General features: G+C 44.5%; 1 protein-coding gene across 7 annotated transcripts in view; it reads right to left on the reverse strand.

Moving 5' to 3' along the window:
• Positions 1 to 18,173, reverse strand: part of znf521 (zinc finger protein 521) — a 90,503-nt gene that overhangs the window by 18,291 nt on the left and 54,039 nt on the right. For all 7 annotated transcript variants that reach the window (XM_071490838.1, XM_071490837.1, XM_071490840.1 and 4 more), the window contains one exon: positions 828 to 959. In XM_071490838.1, coding sequence (XP_071346939.1) covers positions 828 to 959 — 132 coding nt within the window. The remainder of the gene's footprint in view (positions 1 to 827; positions 960 to 18,173) is intronic.

The raw sequence follows: 18,173 nt of genomic DNA on the forward strand, positions 1-18,173 counted from the left end.
TGGAGAGAAAGAGAGATGAGGAAAATGAATATGGAGCTCAGTTGTGAGGTGGATGAAGAGGTGAAAATGCGAACACAGGTATTTGAGCAAAACGCACAATGTGAGGTAATGATGTTAATTGATATAACAAGTAGAGGAGAGATAAATTAGTTTTTTGGGGGTCATGGGTGTAGGGGGGGGGGGGCAGGAAGCAAAAGCGAGGGAAATGAGCTGAAGACCCAAAAAGTGCGAGGAAGAATAAAGAGCTGAGAAGGGAAAAAGAGTGAAGAGCTGAAGTTAACGACTTTGCAGATTTCATTATAGAGATAGTTAACCCTGTTGACACTGAAGGAGGGCACTATCCTCTCAGGAGGAGTCCGGTCCTTCCACCTCCACGCACAGAGACAGATGAGATCATTACAGCTATCAGCACCACTGCCATCCACAATTAGCACATCTCCTTTTCTTTCCCCACTCCTCCACCCCCCCCCCCATCTCCCCTCTGCTCACACTGTCTTCCCCCCTGCTCTCTCCCCCCTCTCACCTCATGACACTTCTTTGGCCTTGATTTGGAGGCAATTTGACTAAATAAAAAGCCACATGCAGCAAACTACTCTCAGCTTTAGCCGACCTGCTTGCTTGACATTTACCAACTCATTTAGAAACCATTTGCCTTTTTACACTGGAAAATAAAGATGGTTGGAATGCAAAGCTTTGCATATTGAGAATATAAATGTCTCAGGAAAGTTATCATGTACAAAAAAACTAAATCTGGTTTCTTATCTTTTTATCAGTTCACACACACACACACACACTGGCCTGCACTTAAATACATGCAGAATACACACCTGTAAAGCAGACGGGACACTTGAAGGTTCCTCCCATGCCCTCAAAGCTGTGCTCAATCAGGTGGCATTGAAGCTTCGCTGGTGAGTCGAATGACTGACTACAGAGCTTGCATTCATGGTTCAATCCTTCCTCTATAGAGAAGAAACACACACACAAAAAAACCCCACAAAATCATAAAAGGGAAAATAAGCAGAGTGTGAATAGCAGAGGTCTCACTCTTGTACTTTCTTTTCTTTTCTTTCATTTTTTTCTAAATTCAACAAATTAGTGGCAAGGACTCCTGCCTGCCATTTTCATGACTCAGACAGGAAATAATATGACGTGTGATATGCTCCCATCAGACATAAATTGGGTGACCAGCCAGGGTCCTAATCGCTCTCATTTTGAACATGGCGAGCGTCAGGGTTTCAAACATTAACATACATGCAAAATAAATTCTTTTTAGCGTCTTCAAATTAAAACAGATTTGAAAAAAGCTTAAATGAACGACCAGTCATTTGTGCCTTGCAGGAGATGAATCAAAAATATATATCAAGAATAGGCAAATAGACAAATTTAAAACAGGGCAGTGCGTAATTACTATTTCTGAGAGGACAAAAAAATGATTGAAAAATAGTTTTTCCAAATCATGTCATCATTTCATCAGTGTGCATAAACTGACTGTCAAGGCTGCCAAAACATTCTCTCCATTTCAACGTTCTCACATGTCAACATTTTTAATACAGCGATACGACAGTTATTTCAAGAGCAAGACAGAGTCCCAGTTTATCTGCTTGGCATTAGAATTCCCCACGCATCTATCTTGACATTAAACTACCTCAGCCATGGCCAGAGATAGCTTAAATAAATGTCGTTCAGACTGTGAACCTTCACGCTCATTTGCAGCACAATGATCTGCTGACTAAGACTTCCAGAGAACTGCCCATCTCCTGCGCGTCAATAAACGGCCCGTACACTCTGCTATGGGGCAGGACTAGTGCTCGATCAAGCTCCTGCCAAGCCCGACATTATGGCCAGCTATTGCAAGGGGGGTGGGGTGTATGCACCAGGGACTCATCTAGAGTTTATCCCAGGTCTCTACAGCCCAGTACCCACCACATAGGCCCTGGGTACCAAAAAGCACAAATTCACAATCCACCTAACCAGCTGTGCCCGGCTCGCGTCCAGGAGGAACCAAAGCAGAGGGTTAATCGAAGGTGCTTTAGGCAAATCTGGCAAAACAAGTGCAGTGGAAAACATTGCAAGACACCCCCTCCTCCTTATTCTTGTCTGCTCACTCACCAACAACTTTATTTTATATACATATATAAAATAAATATATATTTTGTAATTTCTTTTGCACCTGATATGAACCTAAATCACTGCATTATAAAATATTCTAAAATTTGACTTTATCAAGAACGTGATTTTTTTTGTTGTTGCTTATATTAATCATTATTTTATTTTTTAATTTGCCATATGGATGATGGGCTTTGTCACCTGATGAGAGGTATAAAAAATTGGCAGTACAGTATCTCACTTTCTACACCTACTGATACTGAGTAATAGTGACAAATGGAACCCAGTGACCTCTGATATTCTAGGAGGAGCAAGGAATGGAAACATATTCTGCAGTGCCAAAAGAAACAGCGTGGGTGTATACATATTGAACTTTTTACTGTAACATATCACCACGTGTCCTTTTACAAGCTTTTCTCAATAACATAAACATATGGCATGGTATATCACATAAAGTGGTGTCTCCAGTATAAAAAACAAACTTTGTCAAGCTCACAGACTACATTCCCTCACGACTGTCTGGCAAAAAAGTAAAGGCCGATCAAAGCAACTCATGGTCGTCTGAGAGGGAAAGACTTGACGGCGCGTTCTGCAATTGTGCATTCGACAGGTGAGATATTCTGTAGCCTACATGTGAGTCTGAGTGTAGCAGCAGGCATCAGTGAAAGAGGGGGAGGGGTACAGCACACACGCATCCATATAGCCGTGCAAGAGGATCACTGCCCTCTTTGATCACCATTCTGTTTGCTTATCTGTGTGAGGGTGTACACTAAGGTCAAGCTTGCTGCAGGGTTCACAGATCTGTTCCTCTGCCATATGTGCAGCCCTCATTTGACCCCAGTGCACAATGCTGTCCCTTTGGAGACCTGGCCTGCTTCATTATGCAGATAACTCTGCACCTGCCTGACTGACCTTGTGTGTGCGCGTGTGTGTGTTTATGTCTGTGAGCAGGTGCATCGGGGGAAAATGGCAAAAAGATATAAATATAGTGTGCTTCAAATTTGAAGAATAAGGCTAATGTTATTCTATATTTTTCTTAATGTCATCACCAAAACCAACAGTGTGTTAGTCTCTCTCTAAATACTGTGGCTCTTGGCTCCAAGCCCACTCATTCATATTGAAGATGCAAACCTTTAAAAAAAAGTTTAATTTAAAAAAGGCTTAATAATTTCCAAAAACAGCTAGGCATTGTTGTTTTTACCAATCACGACTAAAACATGTGTAAACTGCATATTTGTCGGGAACTACGTTTTGCAGATTAATACACATTTGGTGCTCTGGCAGGATGGTGCATGTGGCTAATTGATATGTTTCTGGGCAAAAACAGTCTGTTGTACAGAGGAATGAGCTACACTGACACTTGTTAGTCACATAAATTCAATGTTTTTAATGGGATTCATTGACAAAAGAATGGAATTGGAAAATATATAATCCTGGAGTAGTATATAGTATATAATTCAACTACATGCTTCTTATGTTTATATGCAACCCTAAACTAAAAGAGTGTTGTGTAACATATAAATAAATATAAACAGATGGAAAGAAAAAAGGTTTGACTCTGAGTCTATCATGAGCAGTCTGTGCAGGGCTTGGTTTCTATTCAGCAGTGTAACAGGGGTTGAATCAGGCTGGCAGCCTGTTTCTTAGTGAGAGCCAAGGGAGGAAGTCAGCTCGCTCGCCCCTACAGCTGCCTCATTGGGCTGAGGTCACTTCCTGTCGCTACCCCAGCCCTTCTCCTGGGCTGCCCAATCAGCATGGCCCTGCGTGAGCCCCCACCCCTCTCTATGCACTGAGCAGACTCTGGATATAGTTACAGGGCCACAGGGGACTGTCAGCTCTCTCTCTCTATCCTCATCTCCCTCTCTCTCTTTCTCTCCCTCCTCCCACTCTCTGTTTCCGAGTCTCCCGAGTGTTCTCCGCTGCCACCACCCTGTCCCCCTGCACTCCTAAGAAAATCCTTTAGATGAGAACTGCTCCTGTGCCTGCTCCCTCTAAGCATCCCTGACACCAGCAAAGTAAGCCCATCTGCATATCCACAGGGCCTCGCGTTCCTGTGGCTCATGGTTTATGTATTTCACAGCTCCTTAAAACACAAACGCCTAATATCTCTCCCATGTGGAGGACAGGAGAGGGAGAGAGGAAAAACTACTCTCAGAAAGAATGGTCTTTATTTCTCCGTGCTGTTTACTTCTTCATCCGGGCTGAAGTTCATGTGCCGTTGAAGGTTGTTTGGGACACTGGGGCTTACAGGTTTGTCTTGCATAGTTTAGTGAACTCTTTATGTAACAATGGCACAGCTGCAGCATATTGAATTCTGTCAGTTTGAGGTGGGGGTAAAGGTGTCAGTGAATTTGAGAGAGACGTCTTACTTTCCTTAAGAGTGTGGAAGACTGAAACTAAAGTAACTCAAGAAAGTCTAACTTTCTGATAAGTGTGCGTAGTTAAGTATAACGTAGGGCATTGCTTAATTAAAAACACTCCCTCAGCTTATTCTGTTCCAACACCACCACCCCCCCACCACCACCGCCACTGCCCCTTACTCTATTTAAACAATTCTGCTGAGGAGCAGTTTGAACTGGAGGGGAATTCAGGATCACTTGTAGCATTTGGCTTTGGAAGAGAAAAATCTGATACTTAGATTTACACTCCTCTCTGGGGCATAGTGAATGGTTCTCTGAAGCTCACTCCCATGCTGATTGTGTCGCCAAAGCAGCACACTCTAACAAATGATATTAAGGACATCAATCAAGGCTGTTCTTTGCTGAAAGTAATGAGTAAACAAGTGGGAGAACAAATTGAGAATATTTAGCAGGCAGGAATGGGTTGTTGCGGAAAAGCCACAGACAGGACAACCATAGTAATCTAGTCACATTAACAGGTCAATGAAATACTGAGTCTCTAAACTGCTAAACCCTGCCATAAAAATGGAAATGCTTGCTAGTAGTGAACCTCTTTATGATGAATTCCACCTTTAGCAGGAGTTTGCTTTCAGTTCTACCATCTGTCTCATACCTAATGTTTTAGTTGTATGTTAATAAACCAGGAAGATTTGGTTTTCAGCAGACTCACTGCTGTATATACAACCCACTACGGGATTGTGGATGGTAGCAGAGTAGACAGCTTCAGGCCTGTAAACAGTAGGTGGGTTTACTTCTCTCTTCTCTCCGCGGGAACTATCCATTAACAGATAATGGGGGGAAAATCAGAGTGATTAAGGCCCAGGGAATTATGGGTGAATACAAATTGACTCCACCTCCGTGCGGTGTGCTCTCTTGAGGTAGAAGCACTGCTCATAAGGAACAAACTCATTTCAGAGATACTACAAGGCCCATTAAAGGCCTGGAGAATGCAGAGGATGGGGCTAGCAAGGTGGTGGGTGGGAGCGCAAAGGGATGGACTCCCCCTGGACCAAAGCTGATTGGAGAACTGGTGCCTGGGGGGAAACATTACTAATATCTATTTCCTGCCTTTGCAGTTTGAGTAGGACAGAGTGAATCAAGTGCAAAATGTTGAAATTAAAGTACAAGATTTAATCACGGCACCTGGAAAATTCACCTCATTCTATCAAAGAGTTAATATATTACACGAACAGTGATTGAAATGTGTTTGACTCCTCGCCAATAAAATCAAAGAGATTGGAAAACTACCACAGCATGAAAGGATAAGCTTTACTCCAGTTTGCCTGTAGGGAAGTGGGCATGTAAAAGACGTATACCGTGTTTGAGAGATGAGCTAAGCGAAGTACCAAAGCCCTCATGTCAGGGTCCTGGGTTCGGTGCATGCCTGATGCTGTTTTCCAGCCTCCGCAGGGAGAAGGAGTGGTGAGGTGAGATTGTTGCCTGTGACATGTCAGTGGCGACGCCCTCGCACAGCAAGAGCAAAGGATTCTGGGGGAACACGTCTCTGGGAGAATGTCAGCTCTGATGCATGGCAGCTCGTTGGAGGTGCTAATCAGAGCAGGGCTAGGCTCCTGCTAGGATCAGCCACTCTGCGCCTACATTAACCGCCTCACAGCTCCCCTGGCTGCTGGGCCAGAGGTAGAAACACCAAACTGACAGGTTTTTGTGTCGAGATAAACATGCGTAACGCTTGAATGGATGTTACAAAAGGTTTAGTCGACTAGAACACCTTTTGGAGTTCACAAAACATGGGGGACAAAAACATAAGGACACTTCTCCTTCTCCTTAACATAAACGCACTGAGCAGACATTTCCAGTTGAGCTATTTGCCAAGAGTCCCTGTGCATGTGTTCAGCGATATTCAGATTTTTTTCTTTTTCACTGCGTAGCGGAAAATGCAGAGTCTAAAGCCAGTAGCCTTTATTGGAGCATTAAAAGGCATAAGAGACAAATGAAATGCATCATTATTACAGTATGTTAATTTCACACCAGAAGGCCTGAAGACGGACGTATGAATGACAGGGTCACACTAAATGAATGCACGTGCCTTCTTCCTACATGGAGTCTGGTATTTATGAAGAACCTGCTGTGCTTTGTGTTTATCTGTGTGTGGCTTACATTAGGCATATACATACTTTTTGTCTCAACTATCATATTGCAACATGGCAAACAGCCGCATAATATCACACAAAATTAGAGGAAAAATTCCATTTGTAAATTTGAGCCTTTACATTTGCTGTCGCCTGTTACATCTCATTTAATAATATTTATAAACGGTGCGTGGACATTTCTGTATTATGTAGTGTAGAATAAGTAAATGCACACAGTGGGTCTTAAATCTGCAGTGAAAGACAAAGAAAAACATTTTCAGTTAGAAGTTAGCCAGATTACTGTGTACAATTCAGATTTTGTGCACACATGTATTTTTAGATTTGAAAGTGCACTGAATGAACTGTATTACCCTCCTGACTGCCAAAAGGAAAGTAGCTAGTAAAGCCAGATGAAGCTGGTGTTTAAGCAGGATCTGGTGCTACCGTGCACTTTGAAGGATAGTCTACCATTCTGTGTTTTGCCTTCACCACTTTACCTGCTATTCTTACAGCTGAAGCCCACAATGGCTAAAACTCGGTCAAATGAACAGTGGGTAGGTCACAGAGGCAGAGGAAAAGAAAAAAAAAAGAGAAGGGAGAAATACACAACAACAAAGGCAAGAACTGAATACTTGTTAACGAATGATGTGTAGGCGCTGCAGCTGCAGGCAGGTATGGAGGTCCATTGGGGACAAACAGTGCAGGCTGCTGAGATGGATTGCATGGGAGCGCCGGACCCCCTGCAGCCACACAAACACCATTCTGCACTGAAGTGCTCTAATTTACTCTATACATGCCTATTCTAAACTGCTGGGCTTTTTCTTGTTCGAAGGAAATAAAGGTCAAGTGACTACGCCCTGACTTTCGAAGACTCTTGTGCTCGATGAAAGTTACTGTGCAAAAAAAACAAACAAAAAAAAAAAAAAAGCAAAGCAACAGTAAAATGGGCAAAGGAAAACTTTTTGGCAAGCAAAGAGAAGAGAAGAAATGAGGTGTGAATATAACCAGAATCTCTTTCAGGTCTCAAAAGAGTGAGTGGCCTGAATGTAAAAAGTTAATTACGGGCACATGCCCGGCTTTTTTCACTAGCCTCACTGTGGCATTGTCAGGCTGAGGTATGTGGCTCTGTGGAGTCTGTGGTCCACACAAAGGAGCAGGGAAAGAGAACGTTGCGGAGAGGCCCCTTGGCTGGGCTCGCGGCATGGAACACTGTACAATTAGCCAGCCCCTGCGTTCTGCCGGCTTATAATTATCAGTGCTTGCCTTAATTGACTCCCTTAGCCTGCTGCAGAGGGACCCCCCCCTCCCACCCCATCCCCCCTCCCCCCCTGCTCGACGCAGGCCGCCGAGCGCCACGCCGGGCTCTCCAAAGTCATTTAGAAAAGCGCTCATATTTTCGACACAAAAAAGGGGGAACATTTGGTGAGAGAGAATTCATCATCAGGTGTCTAGAGGTTTTCCTTAATAGAAAAGCTGAGTCCCACTGAGCGCACTCCGTGTAGCGGCCAGCCACGCATGCTCAGGACCAGCAAGCCGCCATTCGCAGCGGGCCACGAGACATTAGCATAATTTTATATAACACAGGCACCCGCATTGGAAATTTAATATATCTCAGCAAATACGAGACAGGCGTTTTGCATAATTTTTTTTCTCATTCTCCACCTAGCTGCGTCTAGCCCTCCTATCTCTCTGTCCTCACTCCATGTCTCTCTCCTGTCTTGTCTTCGTCTTGCTTCCCTCCCTCTCTCTTGCTACCACTCTCCTTTGCCCCCCCCCTCCCCACCTCCTACACAACCACCCCTCTCTCCTCGCCCCATGGTGCTGCTCTCACTAGGAGAGGGGAAGTTCATTACCTCAGCTAAATCAGAATTAGTCCCTTCATTTTGACGGGGCGAACTTCATTAGAAAGGCCCTTCCTTAATCCAGCAGGGAGAACTGATGAATCTACATGGGGGCAATAATTTGCTTCACACAGCACATTCAGCCACTTCCTCCACACTGTTTTCCCCTTCCTTTTCTCCGTCTATCTGGCTTTATGAATTCACGGTTACATTTTTATAAGATCTACAGCGCAAAACCTGAGAAAGGAAAACACCTGCATATAATTAACTAATGGCAGCGGAGAGGGTGTAAAGAATGAGTTATGCTGTTTGGAATGTCCCGTCTCCCCAACAGGCTTCAGGGCCTCTGGAGCAGCCATAGCTGACTTGGCCGACATTCAAACACAGGCTGAGTGAGCACGGCTGACGAGGCTGGGTCTCTGGGTCTGAGGTAACTATTCCAGATTATTTTACAATGCCATGATTATGCATTAGTGTTTTGGAAAAACAAATCTTTCCTGTGCATGTAGTTAGAGCGGGTAGAATGAAAAACAGACATGAGGATAGATAATTTGCCGTTATGAAAGGAAGAATGCTGCACCTTTTGTTTTGCTTTTCTTTTTCTGAAACCTTCACAACGCAGTTTTGCAAAGATCTCTAAAGAGACAGAGCTTCAGCAGTTGTTTAGACTCTTAGAGCAAACCAGGAAACGGAGAGATGTGAATCAGGACAGACAGCCCCTGACTGCCATACCACAGCGCCTGGTGTCAAACAGATGTGCAGCTTGGCAGCTAAGCTCCCCAGAAAACAGAGAGTCCACGGATTCCAGGGTGGTGTTGAGTCGTGCTGCTCTCCCTGCTCTCACCACTCCACCGTATACCAACAGTCCCAACTCCCCCACTCTCTGCCCCTGCAGTCTCTCTCCCTCATCATCTCCACACAGGGGTCCCCTGACTGGTAATCTTGTCCCTCGAATGTGAAATCTCCAACAGCGATGCCCCGCACTTTTACCCCCTACCTCTGTGGCTGATGGGTAAATTGGAATGGCGCACCCTGCTGGCGCTGAGAGCTCCGAACAGACAGCAGTACACACATGCTGAGGCACCTCTCGCAAGCTCCCGTCTAATATAGTGGACATGCACACTCTCTCGAAAGCTGCAATACCCATGCACAGACACATGTCCACGCACAGATGCACACAAGGGAAGAGGAAAACACACATACATACAGTCGCACACCCACAAAAGCTTCAGGTGAGTCGCGTACGCAGCCTCGTAAGCAGACACACACACACACAGATGCAAGGTAAGTGCTCCATGCATGATCTGTTCACCCTCATCTGCATAAAGATTGAATCTATGATAAATAAACAGGTACTAGGAACTGAGTCAATACATGTTCAAATTTAAATGTGCATCATCTGGAATGGCTCAGCTTGGGTCCTTTTACAGAAACGGCACCTGACTTCTGTTGCCAGATTATGTACCGTGTAGGACAAAACACACCTAACAGAAAAGCAACCGGGTGTTTTTCAATAAGCATACTGTACAACATTAATAAATACTATCAGAGCAGAGGCTATCTGTTTTTATTTATTTATTTATTTATTTAAAAATGCGGCCAGGCATCACAGTAGGATTTCCCAGAGGGCCGGTTTAGCTGTCCGAGGCTTCCACTCCATCGCTCTGTCTATTTTTCTCCTCAGTCAATGCTCTGAAGCATGCGTGAACGGTTGAGTCCACCCTCAAATCGCAGGGACGTCCTGAAATAGTCAATGGGACCTGAAGGGGCTAAAGATCACTGCAGAAGAAGCCACAGAGGCCTTCCTGTCAAAGGCAGTGCTTTCAGGGGGCCAGGGGTGAGGGGAAGCCAGAGGGAGAGAGCCAGAGACATGACATACATTTCATTACACTTAAACCAACTGTGGGTTCAACTCAGAGCCCTGGATTTCCAATGGCGTCTCAAAGGATGGAGTAAGTGGAGGTATAAGAGAATGGTTTTTACAAAGAACACAATGGGTAGGTGGACAAAGGCAGGGAGCTGGATTAATTGCTTGGGGGCTCATAGGAATATTTTTCTAAGTACTTCTGTTTAAAGCTCAATTTAGTGGTATATGTCACTCTGGCGAACACTAAATACCTAAAATGTATGTAAATCTCTAAACTCCAACTGCAATTAGTACAATTAGTAGAGTATTATGATTAAGATTCATATTTCACGACTTGATGTCTTAATATTTATGCCATAATTACAGATTATATTTCACGTTTCTACAGATTGTGTTATTTAAGTTAAACACAGCATCAAAAGATCCTCCTCTTCTTCTGTGTCTGCTCCCGTCTGACAGCTCCGTTTAATTTCTACCCATAAACACAACCTTAGACAAGAGAGAGGAGAAAACACTACTTATCCCAGACATGCCCAGAGTGGTCTTTTCAGCGAGAGCTCTCCTGGCCTTGTAGAGAGACTACTTGTCCATTAAGACTGTCAGAGGATGCTCTCAGAAATGAGAGGCCATATCTCTGAAGAGGTCTGCAGGGAGCATGCTCAGACAGGGGCTGGGGTTAAAGGAGAGTGAGCTGGATGGGTGTAGTGTGGTGGCCATTTCTGCACAGGGTTAAGGGAATCTGCAGCCTGACTCTGCCGTACAGTATCCTGTATCCTGTATGTTTTCTCCCTCTCTCTCTCTATGTGACATACTGTAAAGACAATTGCCATCATCACTGCAACATTATGGAAAATATAATTTACAGTCTAACCTACTTTGCTTTACAAAGAAATGTCTATTTAAAATTCCTTAGAGTATTATTAAAAGGGCTATATAATTACAAAACACTATTATTATTGCTCGCTTGGGGGGAGCCCTCGCTCATTAAGCTTCTAACACGTCGTGGGTTTTGATTATTCTATCAGCTTCATTCTCTTATTATAGTGACAAACTCCTGCTATTTTGTTGCCAATCTCCTTCCAGCTGTCATATCTTTTGAAAGATCACAAAAACCTTCAAACACACTTGTGATATGTCTTCAAATTCACCAGACATTGCTTGATTCCCCTATTGAATTTGCAGGATTAACTTGAGGAAGAGACGTCTCATATTTCTTAACTGGTTGCTATGTCTGACATCAGAGTGTATGAGATTCTAGCATACTGGTATTGTCCAGGGGAGGGAACCCTCACTCTAACCGTCAGCGCTTCTCCAAGTGGGACAGAGATGATTAAAACACACCATGGCTGTGACTGACAGACTCCCCCACTGCTTCTAGAAGATGACATGTCTCCAAGTCACACAGAAAAGCAACTCCTCTAATTTTAACTCTGACTACAATGCCGAGCCCCTCTGTCAAAACCTACAAAAAACAGCCATGCTGAGATTCTTAACCACAATAAAAGTGATAACAACTAAACAGAGAAATAAGTTTAAAAACAACAATAGGGAGGGAGGAGACAAAAGGGCTGAGAAGGCGCCATTTCCCTCTGGTGCACACAAACAGCAGGAACCTGTGAGCTTGTGACAACACCTTCAAACATTTCTGTTACTTTCACAGAAATATCTGATGCTGATGCTCCAATGTGATGCTTCCGCAGCAGTCTTGTCCCAGCGCACATTCGACTTGGCAAGCTCTTGGTTACCAAAAAGAAAAAAACACCCTCCTAACTGACTGTTTGACATTTGTCATGACAGGAATACAGTGAGAGGAGAGAAGAAAAGAGGAGTGAGAGGTGGGAGGGGAAGAGGAAAATGGAGGAGTGGCAGAGGGGTGATCAATGTGTGAAACTGTATGTGTGAAAAAAATAATTTGCCGTTCTCTGGGTTTGTTGCAATTCTCATTTTTTTCACGATAAGGAGGACAGAGGGGGGTTTCCTGTTATTGTCACGTTGTGTAGAGAGCTCAGGGTCGCGTACTAAATGATTCACAGAAAACGGAATCTTTTACATTGGCGTCAGCAATTCAGCCGGGCGCCCTTGTGGGGGAATTCTTTTTGTGTGTTTTTATTGAAGTCTGCACTGAGTGCGCCCAAAAGCTCTGACAGGGGGCCCCCGAGGGCGCTTGTCTTCACCTCCAAATCATAAGATGGAGAGACGAAGCTCCCTCTGTGCTCTCAATTATACCCCTCAACACCCCCTCTTGCACACAGACCCGCAACCCTGCCCCCCCCACCCAAAAAATAAAACAGGCAGAGAAGAAAAGCCTTCAGTAATACAGTCCCAGTGGAGGGCTCCACGATCGCTCTGCGCTGCTGGAACAGCTGACAGGCTCGACGCGGCGGGTCCATTCCCTGCGGTCTGTCAGAGTTGGTGCTACAGCATGACGGTTAGTACTTCTTCTCTGGGGACGTGGCTCCTTTGCCTGCCCCTACGTGCCCCTCACATGACAGGCCCCTCCTCTGACCCATGGAAGCTCTGTGGCGTTGCCCCAATTACTGCTGGTAGGTAGGTGGAACTCTAGGTTACTTGCCCCCTCATGCATCTTTACCTCCACCATTCTCCCCAGTGAGTGGGAGACCCATCTGAGACTCCTGGCACATTCAGATTAGGTTGGGGTGGGGGGCAGCAAAAAGGGGCAGAAGGAGTAATTTGATCGCAGGGCACAGCTGCATAAACAGGGGTATCGAGGAATTTCTGTCTGCTTGATGGAATTGACTTTGCATGAATGGCCCCTCTCTTCCCCCCAAAGTGGGCCATTTTCCACATGTCTCAATGAATATGACAACCTCTTCAGCAATATGAGTGTAGTAGTAGAACGGCAACACCAGCTCGAGGTAGTCTTTTCTTGAGCTGTGAAATTCTCCCTCTCCCTCTCTGGCTGCCTTGGCTAAAGACCTCATCCAAGTCCTGCTGCCTGACCTGTCAAAAGCAGCCCCATCCTCTCTAAAATGCCCAAACAAAATAAACCAACAACCGCTGGCAGGGTCAGAGGGCAGCTGCTCTGGGTGCCTGGACTCTGGCGAGCCCTCTGATTGGTGGAAAGGGCAGTGAGTAAAAGGGAATCTTTTCAAAGTGAAATCTCCAGCTGATGGCTTAGAGCTCCACACCCCACAGTTTGTTTCTCTTGCTGCTGTCAGGAGTTTTGCCCGAGCCATTTGGAAGGATTAGAAAAAGTGGGGGAAGAAAAAAAACTCAACTGGGCAGATCGTGTGTACTGTAGGGTCTGAGTGATGGCTCCAGGACCCCTCGGAGAGTGATAAACCTTTGACCTTGACAGCCCCCTGTGGTGACCCCTGACCTCTGGCTTTGTGCCACAGACACAGTGAGACAGGTGCAGGCAGGAAAGTGACCACACCCCCACTGCCCGGGCTAAAATCTCCCTCATCTGACCTATCTGTCCTGATGGTCTGGACTCAAACTCTGTCAGAAAGATGCCTATCTTTCACCAAGCAGAAGCACAGCAACTGATGTCACTGAGAAAATTACTATTTGCATGGAAAGAATGCAAATATTAGATTGTGACAAAAGTTCAGTAGCAGAATACAGTCATACTGTATTTTTAAAACCAATACTGCAAAATCTGCATCAATAGACTGTTAACATGTGAAACAACACCAATGAAACAGCTAAAATGTAAATGGGAGAGACGGAAAGCAACTCAGGTAGTGGCACAGAGGCTCTAAATGGAAGCTGAGAGTCACCAGTCTACAAATGGATTACATTCCATAAAAAAAAAAAACACTTTGTAAAATGATACACAATGGTGAGTAAGAAATACAAGCGTGGATAGTATCAAAGTAAAGGTGTGGTGAGTGGAGGCACGATGACACGTCACGCGGCCTCGTTTTCTGCTCCACAGCAGGCACTAGCTCCAAGGTCGTGCCAGTCCGCGCCAGTCTTTCTGCAGATCCATTTCCTCTCCCTAGGCACTTCCCTCATGTTGTTGGCCCAGTGATTCAATGCCTTGCATTAAGAGCAATTCACCTGCCTCCGGCGTCCCAGCGGCACAGGTCCCCTGGGGAAACCAGGTGGAGCATAAAAAAGTTCCACATATGGTAAAGTCAAGCTGCTCGGAGGCTGCCGAGTGTCTGCTGTGGGGATAGAGGCTCCTAAAAGGCCCAGCTGGTACTTGGAAAAGGGCTTCTGCATTACTACACCTCAGTGTCTGTTTGGGCTCCCCTTTGGAAAGTGTTGGCCGGCGCACATGACCAGCCATTTTAGATTTCTCCCTCTACCCCGCCTCATCCCTCGCTCCCTCCCGCCTTCCAACTGGTTCTGTATCCAATTGAACATTTGGTCCTCCACTGCTGGTTAATCAAATTCCTCCATCTGGCCCCCCTATCCCTGTGGAACACAAAAGGTGCAGCCTGAGCTCGGGTCCAAGTGCATATTGGGAGGGAGGAGGGGGATGGAGACAGGGACTGCCTACCTAACTTACACAGCCCAGTCAACTAGATCAGGTAGAGAGCACGAGGCCAGGCCTGATCGTTTTGGGCAAACAGGAACAGCTTGGGACTAAGTATCAGAGCCCTGCTGTTCATATAGAGCTCAGGGACGGCAGCGGGTTCATATGACAGTAGGAGGGTTTTATGAGCTAATACCTCCACATACACTGTAGAATACAGAATAGAGTGGAGCCTAAGTACTACTGGCTACAACAGAAGGGAAGCACTGCCCTGAGACTGTGATGTTGTTCAGTCTCCGTGGCAGTAGAGGGCACTGCTCTTGAAAAACACTGCCCAGGAACAAAGAGAAAGAGAAGAAAGGGGAATAAAGACATTTCTGTTAAAACTGCAAACTTGCTTGTTGTCTTCGTACACTGCTTCCTTAAGTTCAAAGTAGCAGTGTGTCAGTAACTAAGCAGTGTGTAAGCCTGTGCTCTGATCAAAAAGAGCTATCTTAAGATATCACACAAAGCCAGCAGTGATCTTTTAATCCCCCAGAGAGACTGTGGAACCTTCACAAAATATCTCCTTTAACTACATATTTATTAGAAGAGACCTTTCAAAAAGCAGTCCTGCCGCACAAAGTTAAACAGGTTTTAAAGTGCAGTCACTTCCACAAAATGCTTCCCTTACAACTATGACATATCCAGCTGATCACGACTGCTCTGTGCTCCGCTTCAGCAGGAGATCTGAGGCGAGGTGAAGACGGGGACATAAACTGAGTCACAGATACAGAAACACATGGCATCTCAAGTGCTAGCTCTACCCATCCATAATATCTATTGTATGATTTCTATTCATGTCCAACCATCCTTTCCCCTGCCAGGTGGCAAAACATGTGTCAATAATTAAACTGCTTTTACATAACAGGATACAGGAACACAATGCAATTTGCTCCCCATATTTCATTGGGCCTTTATGAAAACACATGAGAGAGTGTAATTAATCAAACCACTGGAATATGTGAACGGCAATTTCCACTTAATGGCACTTACAGGGATTGGGTCCCTTAAGCACCACGTTCTGTCTACCAAACGAGCGGGATTCATTTTCATCTTCATAGTTCAGACATTAAAATCTGGTGTGGGTGTTAAACAAAACCCATTTGACATCAGGAAGTCTGAAAACAACATCAGATTTGGTCCGTGTGGCCTAGTCTCATGGTTTTGGACATGCTTATTGCTCGAGTCAGTCATGGATGGTACAGTTACATGTGTGATTGTCATGCCTGGGCCTCAGAAATTAATATTCTTTTTAATGATCTTGCTTTGACCTCAAACCTGAGCGTATGTTCCGTATTCACCTAACCACAGGAGGCTAACCACCTCCCAGCCAGGGACAGGAAGAGGATCATTCACTGCTTTTAGTGGCTTTCTGTGAGAAGATGGTCCTAGTCTAAATGGCACCCATGTCCCTAAAAGTGTTTGTCTCTCCCCCACCTCTCTCTCTCTCTCTCTCCCTCTGCCTCTCCAAAGACTCCTCTAAGTGCAGCATCTTGTTTCAGTAATTCAGCCAGGGCAGAGACAGTCGAGAGAGGAAAGTAATCGATTTCTCTCTCATTTGGTTCCTCCTAGACTTGCTGTAAGGCCTCTTAAGGGAGTTCTGGACTATTGGACAGGACAATGTTATGGGAAAGAGTGTCATTGCGTTTAAGGTCATCGTTACACCAAGGTTTCATTTTGAGTGTATTTTTATTGGTGTACGGAACAAAGTAGACAAACAAACAATGCTGCCGCTATTTCCAGGATGGCAGACATCAAGATGTGCCGTCCCTGTTCATAACGGCATTGCCATTCTGAATGATAGAGGGAAATATCACGCGCTACAGCAATATGATCCACCGCAGAGATACACTCAGAAAACTGCTGCTAAGTACCAAGCTTTTAGTAAGGACCATAGGTAAAACCTTGTGTCTATAAAAAGATGCCATAACTAAATAATTTAGAAGAAATGTATGATTACTATTTCTGCTTCACGCTTCATATCATCTTTCCAAAAGAAGGAATAAAGAAAAAGGGAGACAGAAACAGCCAAATGACACGGAAGATTGGGGGGTTGGAACAACATTGTGCTTTCATACTGTAGATCTGAGGAGTTTCACTGCGATATCAGACACCCACCTATTTTATCTCCCATATTTAATATTGGCATCAAGGTTCAGCACTTCATGCATTACTGTTGAGTTTAATACTGTAACATAGCTGCTCATTTTTCAAGGATAGCGTTCATATTTTTCAAGTGTTTCCTAATGAAGTTCATATGGTGAATTTCAAAAAGTATATCTTGTATTTTAGATAAAGTGTATGTATAATGTAAGTAAAACACATTGGAGGGATTGTGAGTCATTCTGTTGGCTAATACCTTATGGCATGTACGGAGCATTTAGCATTATTGGGCAGAGAAGTCTTCCCAACCTTTCAACCTCACAACCTGGCCTCATCAACAGGTTTGTGGTTGGTTCTGTCTCCAGTTTACATCTCCTCTGTATTCGGGGCCCTTTATGGTCTCTAATCATTCATTCTGTGTTTCAGCTCCATGCCAGCCTGCTAAATTCTTAATAACAGTCAGTAACTCTCAGGTTGAGCTTCCATTCATTTACATCTGATTGAGATATTCTTGCACAAACCAATTAAAAATGCAATACAACTACCTGCAGATCTTGGCATGTATTATTTCCAAAATAGACACCAATCTCGCGTGTCATTAAGAGTGCGGCAGCTGCAATACAAACAAGACAAATCTATCTATTGTTTATTACCTCCTCAGGCTTTTTACCCAGAGGGCAGAATAAGAGAGGGAGGGGCAGAGGTCAGCGTAATTACCATTCACTCCTTCCTTAGAGTCAGACAGTGCTAAGACATGCATTGGCAAATTCCATGGCAGCATCGTATATCACATTACCATAAAGCCCCAAAGAGCTAACCTTTGTTCAATTCCATTTGATTCTGAGAGAAGAAAACAGTCTTACTGACAGCCTCATCCAGCCTCAGTGTTTCAAGAGTTCAGGTGTTTGTCTTTCAGTCTTGTGACTGCTCTTGCTAAAGATGTGCTATTCCAAAAATAAAGTGTCAGGGGATGTGGGGGATCATTGAATCATCCTGGGTAGAATATCACATCATCTGGAGAGCTTCAAGGTTCAGTCTCAAACTATGCCTGAGAAAAAAAACGCAGTCTGTCGTGAAAATAGTACACAGTGTTTAGCTCCAAGCCACTCCATATACAGAGTCTAATTCAATAATAATGCATGTCTGTGGTTGCTCACATGCTGATTAACAATTACATTGATTTATATTTTTATTTGTGACACTTAATAGCATGCCCCTGGTATTACAGCCAAGAATTCACCTGGAAGCACATGCCATTTTGGCTTCTGTTGACAAACA

This window comes from Trachinotus anak, unplaced genomic scaffold, assembly GCF_046630095.1.
Source record: "Trachinotus anak isolate AG129_WGS33_773 ecotype Australia unplaced genomic scaffold, CSIRO_AGI_Tana_v1 ptg000012l, whole genome shotgun sequence".
NCBI classification, from domain to species: Eukaryota; Metazoa; Chordata; class Actinopteri; order Carangiformes; family Carangidae; genus Trachinotus; species Trachinotus anak.